The 12,278-nt window shown below is 40.1% G+C and overlaps 1 protein-coding gene across 1 annotated transcript; it reads right to left on the bottom strand.

The window, feature by feature from the left end:
• Positions 1 to 1,371: 1,371 nt before the first annotated feature.
• LOC127762317 (transcription factor bHLH121) lies at positions 1,372 to 9,239 on the bottom strand. Its single transcript, XM_052286792.1, has 5 exons — positions 9,031 to 9,239; positions 8,437 to 8,558; positions 2,739 to 2,866; positions 2,152 to 2,646; positions 1,372 to 2,035 (listed from the first exon to the last, which is right to left on the bottom strand). Exons 1-5 carry the CDS (start codon positions 9,105 to 9,107, stop codon positions 1,859 to 1,861), a joined length of 999 nt encoding a protein of 332 aa, XP_052142752.1. The 5' UTR covers positions 9,108 to 9,239; the 3' UTR covers positions 1,372 to 1,858.
• Between the last annotated feature and the right edge of the window lie 3,039 nt (positions 9,240 to 12,278).

Here is a 12,278-nt window from a genome sequence, read left to right as displayed (position 1 = left end):
TGATTAATCTTGTATATTCATTATTCTCAGCTAAACTTGTGCTTGTGAACAACCATCCATGTTTAGGGAACCTTATGCATCTAAGTAATTGCTTCATGGGAGATGATTCAAGATGAAAGGAATTCTTGCAGCTCTTGTTATGACTCTTGGGAATTTGTTTTCAAAATAAAATTGTTTTAAAAGCTCAATCCTCCAATTGACTTCATTTTATACCTACCAAGGCCATATGCAAGTATATCTTTGATCAAACTTATTATGCATATGATTGCTGGACATTATATTGAGCTTTGTCAAATTTGTGTGACTCGTGTTTGATATCTTTCATGCTCTCATGATCAAGGGGTCATTTCCATTTTCATTTTTCCACATATATAATTAAGCTAAGCTTCTACACTGGAAGTCGGCTTCTCACAAAAATTCCATCAAATAAACTGCTATATTAGACTATGCTTTCTTCTTCTAGAAAAGTTCTTGGCAAAAAGAAAATGAGAAAAGGAGGGAAAGGCATGGCTATGAGTAAAAAAAAGGGGGGGAGAAGAAGGAAATAAAGCTTGCTCCCAAAATATTGAGCAATGTTGGAAAGAAAATATAGCCATGCCCCTTCCATATTCATGCCAAGAGAACAAAATGGAGAGAAGGTATAGGAAAAAGGGATAATCATTTCTTTATTCCATCATTCCACAAAATATTTTTCCTTTCCTTTTCCATCACAAATAAAGACCATTGATCTAGGAGTATGACTGATGATCTTCTTGAGTCCGTATTTTTGGCTTTGCAATATATATGATGCAGGTATGTCATAATTTATCCCTACCAAGCTCCACATATCAGCCTTAGAATAGGGGTGAATTCTAGCACACTTTGCCTTGGTAAGGATCCAAAAGAAAATATACATCTTGAGAGACAAGAGAGAAAGTCAATATGAGGAAAAGAGCTGGTTTGCAAAAATACATAAAAATCCCATGAGTCTGACAAAGAAGCAAGAAGGACTGGAATCAATATCTTTCCATTTACCAATTACTCAAGAAGGTAAGATGGCCGAACCTGGTGAGCGCCGTTGGATCCAGGTTTTGGCAGGGATGCTCTAGATCACTCCCTGATGACGGTTACGGGGCAGTTCGGACATTTTATGAAGAATTTTGACATATGGATGATATAGACTGAATATACCAAAAGGCAATGGTATAAACCAAAGTTACAATTGAAGTGGTGACATAGACAAAAAAAAAATGTCCTTCACAAAATAAGGGCATATTTGCATGTTACACTCGACCTAGAATACTTGTTTGCTTTCAATAACATGCCACACGAAACAAACCACCTTCAATAACATGCCGCCTATATATAGTAAAATGTGGATACTGACAATCATGTCAAATAATATACTTAAGAACATATTCCAATTAATGGTAATATAGTGTATGATGTACAACTTGTAGCTGATCTACCAGGTAACTATTGAACCATGATAAATTCTATGGTTAATCACTAGTTAATTTACCATATATTCGTAGAAAATGCTACTCCAGGATAGAACTATCTCAACAGATCTGGTTGGCACTTGACGCATATCTTAGATGACAAACCGCAGAAGTTAGTCGCAAGCATACCTAGTCGCCGAAAGCATTTCAAACTGCCATAGAAGAGTGTGGGTAACTACCGACCATTCATAATCATAGCCATGGAATATGGCTTTGGCTTCGACTAACCAGTTCTACTTTGCCTATAGGCCTCCTAATTTGTCTATTCCGATATCAAGTGGGCACAGCTAAGCAGCAAAGGTTGATGTGCCAGCAGATTACACCACACATGCAGGCCTAGGAATGTCGGAAAAGATAGCTATACGTCATATGTTAGTCTATGTCTGTACTGTCGATCGTTGATCATCAGCAACTGATCCACCTTCAATACTGTTAGAGACATCTGGAGGACCACTGGACGAGCATCTGCTTGAACTACTACTGCCTTCTGTAAGAGAACTACCTTTAGTTTCCTGTATGAACTGCTGCTTTTTTTTCAAGTCAGAAGAGGAATCCTGTGATAATGACAAACACCCAAAAAAAAAAGTACTCATCTCCCTTTGATCTACTTTGAACAATGATAAAACATGCTGATCATTTACAGTGAAACTGAATATTGGATGACCCTTACCTTGTTGGCAATCTCTGATTGTAGAGGGGCTGAGGAACCAGGAGTTTTTAGTTCCAGATCAGTTGCAACGTCATCAAAGTCATCAGAGGACTTGCTTCTAGAGTCTTGGGCCATAGAGTGAGATCGATTACTACTTGAATGCTGAACTGGAGCACTGAATTGGTTAGATAGTTGATCAGTAGGAGGATGGATGGGTTGAGTGTATGCCATGTAAGGTGTGCATGGATTGGAGACGGTTCCAGAAGTTTGATTTCGGAAGTAAGGGTATGCCTGGAGCTGTGGGTGCATAGGAACAGCACCTGAAGGTATAGGGACTGGGACTGGGACTGGGACTGAAAAAGGATATGGCAGGGGTGGCCCAATGACAACAGAAGGCTCCATTCCAGTCCAAGGGTACAGCACACGCATTCGTTGCTGATACTGGGTATTCAGATTATCAACCTCAAACTTCAGTGAAACTTTCTCATCTCTGAGCTCATTCTTTTCCTGAGTCAACTACAAGCACCATGACAAGCGTTATTTAGATATTTGAATATTTCTGTGAGCTGTGGCTGACCTGCTTGTTTATACACATATTACAAGTTTACCTCACGTGCTTCTTCTGAGAGTGAAGTATATTCAGCTTTAAGCTTGTTCACCTGGGACGTCAAATCTTTCAGCATTTGAATTGCATCACTAAGGATAGTTGCCTTATCATTCCTGGGTCGATCTGGATCTGTATATTTGAACACATTAATGGCAATATGGTATCAGTTAATGAGAACACTATAGAACTAAGTCTAATGATTATGATATCGCATAGATGCAGCTAGTAAAGAGAACAAACAATTTTAAGTGCAATTGATCTTAGTTATGCAGAAACTAGCAATATGTTAATTGAATCAAGAATCTTTGCAGATTTCAAATTTGTTTACACGCTAGTTTCCACTGACCAACCTTTGTCCATTGTAGGTGCAACCAGTAAAGCAGCTGACTGTAAACTGGCCAGTTTGTGGTTGCTGTGCTGTGTTGTGCTGTGGGAATCTAGTTAGAGGGATCTTGACTAATGCAAGTAAGATTATTCTGTTACTCTAATTCAAATGATTCTGACTATCCAATCCAAAAATAAATAAACAAATAAATGAATAAATAAGAGTTTTGAAAGCCACCGCACTATCAAACAGAGCAAAAGAAAACAAGGCTACTGGATGTATGGTTAAATATTAAGTACTGCACAGATGATGAATGGACAGCGTAAAGGACATAAGGGTTGCACATAAGGCAGATAGACACATTAATAAATAGAAACAGATAATTAGATGATAAGTTGCAAGATAGCACAAGGAGGATATAAATATCAATCATTCTTCTGTTGAGTGAACTAACATAGAGGAGCAGACATCCTTTTACCATACTACCAAACTATATCCACATGGCACCTCCCACGAATTCAATTCTAACTGCCATAACATGGATACATCTCATCTTTCCTATTCTGCTAGCGGACCACCTCCACTAGATGGCTTTGGGTTTCCTGCATGCCACCTTCCTTCCCTAATACTAACTGGATGCCCTTTTGACGAAGCCTACTCCTCGCTGGACTTTTGTGTGCCTCGCTTTTGCTCCCTAAATATGTCCACAGAAGTTAGCATCAGACCTCAGACTCAAGACATCGGTGCTGCTGCAGCATGCTCACTGCACCTGCTTCTAGGACCTTGTCTTAAACAAAGGCAGACAAAACTCAGCCAACTAGTGAACTTGTGATTAAAAAGTCAGAAACAGTAATTTATTTATTTTGAAATACTATGTGGCCATTTTCTTGTACATGAAAAACTATACCAAACTATATCCATTTGGGCACAACTATCCCAGCTCAGGAAAGGCTCAAGTTGGCATTCAGTCAAAGGCACCAAAAGAACAACTTTACCTCAAATAGTAAATAAGTGAAGTTAATGGCGATGCCAGCTTAGGATGGCCTGCCATTTGTACTAATTGCTGACTAAAAAAAGTAAATAACAGACTAATTAAAAGCATTAAACCAAACCTGTCATGAAGAGAACAGAAAAAAGGTTCATCAACATAACGAGATTCAGTTAAGACTTTACATGATGGAAATCAGAAATTGCTGCTGAGCATTATATTAAGAGCCTACCTAGTTAGAAAGCATTTCTACAACGCATACAATGGCAAGGACTAAGGTGTAGCCACAATACTGCTCAGGAAAGTACTGTACAGAGATCTATATATAAGTTCCATGCTCAGAAATGTAATATACACACATGAAAATAATAGGCAATGAAAAGGCCATTAAATATCTGAAATATTAGTTCCAAGTGGTCTTGTGGAAAATTTTCTAACAGACAGTTTGAGAAGAACAATACTTCCTCCGTTTCATAATGTAAAACTTTCTAGCATTGCCCACATTCATATAGATGCTAATGAATCTAGACACACATGTGTGTCTAGATTCATTAGTATATATATGAATGTGGACAATGCTATAAAGTCTTATATTATGAAACGGAGGGAGTAATTGTTATGGCTTGTTTAAATGTTTACAGAATTGATAACAACAGGGTGGCATGAAATTTCACAGTTCTAATCAGTCCCACTAACTAATGACCAGGGGGGGTAATAGCACCCCACCTGCTAGATCTCCCATTTCTAGGGAGCCCGCAACTCACGACTGTAAACGCGTCCCCCGGAGTGTAAATCCAACGAGAACAGGTCATGTGAAAGTACATGTCTCCAAGACGATAAATGCTCACCTTGCAAGTGTAGAAAACCCACAAACCAACAAACACATGACGAACACATTCTTCCAATGTAAATGCATACCTCACAACCTTAAAACGCACCCTGAACACATCCATCAACCATAAATTCTGTCACTTTTTACAATCAGAAGCTTGATCTGTAATGTACAAAGCACTAAACATCTTGTAGGGTCACTGTGTTGCTTGATGTTTCTGGTGGGGAACCTGTAAATGAACAATCGGTCACAGCAAACACATTTATTCCCCCATGCCGATGCAAACCAGCCAGAACCTTGAAGCGAAGGGCCGCTGGGGATGGCAGAGGTGGAGCACCACACCGTTCCTAGCAGTCGAGGTGCAGTGTCGGGTGGCGCTTGGCAGCAGAGGCAGTGGCACAGGCAGAGTAGCCAGTGAAATGGAACACCACGTGTCACCTGGCGGCGTAGGTACAAAAGGCAGAGCGCTCGGGAATGGTCAGTAGTAGAGGTGCAGTGCTAGGGGGCAAAGAGGGGCTTGGTAGTGAAGGCACAGAAGCTAGGGTGGTAGAAGGGAGAGCAGCTGGGGAGGTTGGACCACAGAGGAGGGTGGCAGTCCAGATATAATGTGTAGCGGACGACAACATGCTGCCGCTGGGGGCCCACAAAGACAGCAGCCATGATGCCTGAAGATGAAGTCAACCGGTGTTGCTCAGGAATGACAAGGGCGCCACTGCTTGCTTAGTGATCTCTGGCTGGATCTCCACCAGCGCATTGGCATAGCATCTGGTCGCCAAGATCACTGTTGAGAAGGGAGAAAAGGCTGAATCCCCTCTGGACTCCTAAAAGGCTGGAATTAAAAAAAAAAAAACAAACTGCCCTGATTTACAGTCACGGTTATTCATTTACAATTGCAGTAGTTTGATTTAGAGCGAGTACAATAGCAGGCTGCAAGTTAGCTATAAGCACACGTGGAGGAGAGAAGAGAAGAAAGAGAAGGAAAAGCGGGCTATAGATTTATAGCCAGCTACACCACGGATTCCAATACGTTGTGTGTGTATGAGAGGTGGGACCATATATTAATGGTGTAGTATATGTTTATAGATAACTATTGTGTGGATGAGCTATTAGATTGGCTATAGATGAATTGGAGCCAACAGTTGGCTATACTATTAAACTAGCTCTTATAGCTGCAACGGCTTGGTTTACAGACATGGTAGAATTTACAAGCACGCAGAGGATCCTTTACAAGTGCAAGTAGATTTTTGAACCAGGACTATTAACATTGTGGTAGTGGTAAAGAACGCACACAACGTGCTATAATATAGCATGCAACCCCTCTCTGCCACCACCCTCATGTGCTAACCAGACCAAGCACTATTTCTACAGTTTCCTGAAATGTCCAGTGAAAGATGCAGTCAATTGATAGTTTTAACAAAACAGTTGTAGAATTTGAAAATTACTCCACTAATATAAAACAATGATACAGTTAATACTTGATAGTTGCTATAATTTATGCAGTAGAGTACGTTGGAACCAAAATAGTTTTTTATCCAAACAAGGTCTTGGTTGTCAGCAAGAAACCAAAAAAATTTATATCATAACCACCCTAGCCCTAGTCCAGGGCCAAGCATGGATCTTTTGAAGACAAACAAGCTAAAGAAACAAATAATGAAGACATGCTGATCAAGTGTGCATAACAAATCAGTATATCACGCTGATATATAAAACAATTACATTTACACAATTGATTATGTATTTATGCTTACTCGGGCACTCGTTAAACAGCATATATGACCATTTTTTAAGTTCTTGAAACTTTTCCATCAAAGGCCTGGGTGGTAATGGACCTAATCTTTTAGCCTACAAAATTTGAGGGCTAGGTCTAAAATGGGGCAGGCTGAATTTTTATACATTTTTTACCTAAAAATATAGGACGGCCAAGTAGGGTTGTGAAAGGACCCATAGGGCATGGCCCATTACCACCCCTAGGTCTGGCAAGTGAGGAACATAACATGAACTCAAATGAGACCATAGTAACGCATCACAAATAGTTTAGTCTCAATCACACTCTGCTAGCACTAACAGTTCCAAGTTTAATAAATTGTCTAGGAACATCTGTTTGTGGGTGGTAAGCTTCATGTTCCGCTTTACATTTAGGCTGTGAAAAAGTTCTAGCCAAAAAGGCTTGTAAATATCGGCTGTGAGAGTTTGACTACAACAAGAAAGTATTATTGGTCTCCCAGAGCAAGATAACATCGTAGCCACTCCAAATCACGGAATTACTAAACTGTGGGAGATTTTGTTCAAGCATCTAAGAAAGTTCACGATTTCCAAAAAGAATATAATTTAGTTCTGAACAAACTGTTTCCTGCTCCTGCATACAGTTTAAGCATGCCATTGGGAGACTTCTACATGATTCTGATTGAATAGTTACTAATTGCATGGTCAAACTTTACCTTGAACATGTTCAAAGTGCTCCATGACATTAGCTTCTAATTATACTGCTTGAATCTCTATTGACACAAAGCTTACGACCTAAATGTATAATTCTCAAGTACAAGAATCGAAGTGAAATGCCCAAGTAGTGTAGGACCTACAGCATATTTTGCAGTCATTATTTAAATGGGCATGTGCACCAGTTAGAAACAGACAAAATTCAAAAGAAAAAACATGATGGAAACAGTCAAATCAATAAAATATTAGTCATGAGAAAGTAGGAAATTGAGAAGAAACCATAGGGAGAGGTGGCCAGGATTATGTAAGACAAGATTAAAAACTGTGACACCGAACATGACTGGTTAGGAACAATATTACATCAACCCAAACAGAAAGCTAACTAGGTGTAATCTGTTAAACAAGTGAACCTCAAGAATAAATAAAAATAGAAGTTTTTATCAAGTCAAGCGGTATTGGTCTCTCAGGGGAAGGGTAAGTTAACGGTAATTCCATTTGTTAAGCACTAAATTTGGTAATTTTGCTTATTATTACTAACTTGGCGTATTCCGAACGCTAAGGAACTGAGGTGTTCTTTTAGAGGTCAAGAATGGTATAGGGGACAGTTGCATTCAGGAATGTTATCTTGGTATTGTGAAAAGCAAAAAAACAAGTAGTATATCAGCTGTTTGTAGAAGGATGAATAAATAAATCCTTCAAACGGCACGTGCTTTCAGATAACAAGCTCTTGGACAATTTATTCTATAAGAAAACTCCTCCTTTATTCATAATATGACTTTCCAGTCATAACACATAGAATAATTAACTAGAACAAATAAATCGATACACATCCATCAAGAAGTCATTATGCCCTCGGTCCCATTTTAAGTGCAATTGTGGGTTTCTATCTCCAACGTTTAGCCGTCCGTCTTATTTAAATTTTTTTTATGATTTGTATTTTTATATTGTTATTAGATGATAAAACATGAATAGTACTTTATGCCTGACTTATTTTTTTAAAAAAATTCATAATTGTTTCAAATAAGACGGACGGTCAAACGTTGGACACGGAAACCCACAACTACACTTACAATGGGATGGAGGGAGTAGTCTATTTGAGACAAACAATTGTGCCTTACCAAGTGTGCTTCCAAGTTCCTGGAACTGCTCATTCAATCTATCTCTTCGCATTTTCTCACGATCAGCCTTTTGAACCTTGCGCGTGGCAATTGAACCCTGGGTTTTACATTCTGTCTTTCCGCTGTTAGTAAAATAAGGAAAACATTTGCTGTTAGCACATACATATTGGATGTATGAGTCGCAACTATTTTGCACAACAGCGTCACCATAGACATAGATATGCTAGTTGATGATCAGTGTCTTAATTAGTACTAGTAAAATTCTAAGACTGACTTCCAAGACCAATTTGTACACGGACAATACTCTCACTCATGCATATCTTCTTATGTCTCGGTGCCCACAAACCCTACGCAAGGAATATCGAAAGGTAAAACTCAATCCGCTGAATTGGAACGACCGGGAACGGAAGGCTGCTCGATTTGCATCATGAACCAGCACGCATGAGATTCAGATCCTGCCTACCTCCCGTATACCACATAAACTACCTAGATTTGGGCGACAGGAGGCCAAAATTCCTACCGAACTAGCTCCTAACCGCGAACCCTGCGAAAGAATTGCGAGAATTCGGAGCTAAAACAAGGGAGCGGGAGGACCTGGAGTCGGCGGGGCACGCGCCGTCGCGTGGGTGGAAGAAGCCGTCCTCTTGCGCCTGGCTGCTGCGCGGATCCATGGTGACGCGGAGGGCGCGTGGTCGCCTCGCCTCCCCTTAGCGTCCCCGCCGTGCACAGAGCACGCGAGGTGGGTTTCCACCACCGAGAGGGCCGTGTTGCGTGTTATCCACTTGACCGTGAATTTGACCCATGGTTCACCCAAAATTACTTATCTTCTACGGAGTATAATAGATGGAGTATTTGTTTTTCATATGCCCTCTTGGTTTCTCCTTCGACCTTTGGAGAGTATATTTTCCCATAGAAATTTGAATTTTCATAAGGACCAGCGGTGAAATTACGATTTCTTTTAGAAAGTCAAAGACATGTAAATAATTTTAGACACTGCCACATTGTTGAACACTAAAAAGGCATACCATCTTAGTGATGTGATTCCCTAATGAGCTCGGACGGTCACTAGGAACAACGATTATGATCTCCTGATGAGCTCAGATGGCCGCTAGGAACAACGATTTTAGTTTTGTAGAAAACATAAAAAGCCCTACCATATTTTAAATAGAGAGCATACGGAAGTTCATACACATGATTCTAAATCAGCAAAAATACATTCCAAAAGAAAAAAAAAAGTTCCTAAGTCGCTCGGGCAATTCGAGCCGCATGTTGAAAATTTGGTCATAATTCGGCATATTTTAATCAAAATATTAAGATAATAAACATGATATTTGTAATTTGAGTAGATCTAGTGACAGCGCTAGATGTGTACAACATGAGCATGCTTAATATAGAATAAGCATCAACATAGACAAGAGAACGTAATAATATTGCGACTGACAGTTGTAGGAAACGAAGAACGAACGGTAACAGTGTAATGTTATACCCCAAGAATGGCCCTCTGCTGGAGTTTGAGGCAGTATTATCTCCGTTGGTGTTGACAGGAGGCTCCTTCTCCTTGTCTCCAGTGTTGTTGTCGCTGGTTGTCAACATGTTGGTGAAGATGATGCAAAGTAGTCGCGCTTGAAGCGCTACCCAAAAACTTGATCGCCCGGCTACCCGTGCAGGTTCTCAAGCGATCGGAGTTTCGGATGCACCTACTCGTTCTGATCACCCGTGCGCGCGGGATGAACAGAACCGGGGAAACAAAGAGACAGCGCAGGAACAGAAGGAGAGCATCGCCAAAGAACAATAGCAGGCGGAAGACACATTCTTTGAGAGCCTTTGCCTTGCGTTATATATGTATAGAGAGAAAGATCTCCATTACCATACAAATAAATCTTATTTGTTGTGAAGGTTACCATAAAATAAATCTCATCTGTTGTAAAGGTTACCACACAATGAATCTCTCATTTGTTGTGGAGGTTACAACACAATGAATCTCTCATTTGTTATGACTTTATTATCGTCTGTTACAAAACGAAAGAGCAGCAGGTAGGCTCGGCTCGGTTGGCCAACTCGGCGCGCGTGCGTGTGTGGCAGTCCAACCATCACCTCAACCGGTCAACAGGGAATCTCCAATATCACCCTATTTAAGTTGAGGTTCTTCCATCTAAATTTTCATGGCAGTATTATTGTCTCTAACATTACTTGTGGGCTCTTGAGATTTTAATTTAATTAAATTGGGCCTAGCCCATTTATTCCAACAATCCCCACCAAATTTCATGGCTCACAAGAAATGTTCTCAAAACTGAACCTGTTAGTTATACCAGTGTTTCGATAGAGACTGTTAAGTTGAACTTCCACCTAGGAAAAGAGCTACACCAGATCACAACTAAACAATGGACTATGCCCTGAATTGTCAGTCTTGTGCAATTCAGGTTTCACTCAAACCCTTAACTGGTACTGGGCTGCCGTTTGCATCCCTCCGTTTGGAGCGTATAAGTCATACTCCTGGCCTTTTCAAGAGTATCTAGAGATCACCCATATCTCATAGACTGTGACTAGCAGTCGGACTCATATATGCCAATATTGGCATTGATTGGCAAAAATTCGCCGCGCTAATCACAAAGTGATTTTTTACCACGAACGAACCCAATAAATCCAATATGTCCAAAAATTATGTTTTGGTGCGTTTTGAACTTTTTCATTCCGGTGAAAAACATCGCACCCATGTGTGCCAATATATACCAATATTGGCATGAATTGAGAAAAGTTCGCCGCGCGAATCACGAAGTGATTTTTTTGCCACGAACGCATCCAATACAAAATCCAATAAGTCCAAAAATCATGTTTTGGTGCTTTTTGAACTTTTTCATTCCGGTCAAAAACATCGCACCCACGTGTGCCAATATTAACATGAATTAACAAAAGTTCGCCGCGCGAATCAAGAAGTGATTTTTTGCTACGAACGCATCCAATACACTCCAATATATCGAAAAATCATGTTTTGGTGCTTTTTAAACTTTTTCATTCCAGTGAAATACATCGCACCCACGTGTGTCAATATTGGCATGAATTGACAAAAGTTCGCCACGCGAATCACGAAGTGATTTTTTGCCACGAACGAATCCAATACACTCTAATATGTCCAAAAATCATGTTTTGGTGCTTTTTGAACTTTTTCATTCCAGTCAAAAACATCGCACCCACGTGTGCCAATATAGGCATTAATTCACAAAAGTTCACCGCGCGAATCACGAAGTGATTTTTTACCACTAACGCACCCAATACTCCAATATGTCCAAAAATCATGTTTTGGTGCTTTTTGAACTTTTTCATTCCGGTGAAAAAAAAACACAGCCACATGTGCCAATATATGCCAATATTAAGTAACAAAAGTTCGCCGCGTGAATAACGAAGTAATTTTTTTGCCACGAACGCACCCAATACACTCCAATATGTCCAAAAATCATGTTTTGCTGCTTTTTGAACTTTTTCATTCCGGTGAAAAACATCGCACCCACGTATGCCTATATTGTCATGAATTGACACAAGTTCGCCGTGCGAATCACGAAGTGATTTTTGCCACGAACGCACCCAATACACTCCAATATATCCAAAAATCAGGTTTTGGTGTTTTTCCGGTCAAAAATATCGCATCCACATGTGGCAATATTGGCATTAATTGACAAAAGTTTGCCGCGCGAATCACGAAGTGATTTTTTGCCACGAACGCATCCAATACACTCCAATATGTCCAAAAATCAGGTTTTGGTGCTTTTTGAACTTTTTCATTCAGGTAAAAACATCGCACCCACGTGTGCCAATATTGGCATTAGTTGACAAAAGTTCGCCGCGCG

This window comes from Oryza glaberrima, chromosome 2 (genome assembly GCF_000147395.1).
Source record: "Oryza glaberrima chromosome 2, OglaRS2, whole genome shotgun sequence".
Lineage (NCBI taxonomy): Eukaryota > Viridiplantae > Streptophyta > Magnoliopsida > Poales > Poaceae > Oryza > Oryza glaberrima.
This window is presented reverse-complemented; position numbering and strand designations above follow the sequence as displayed.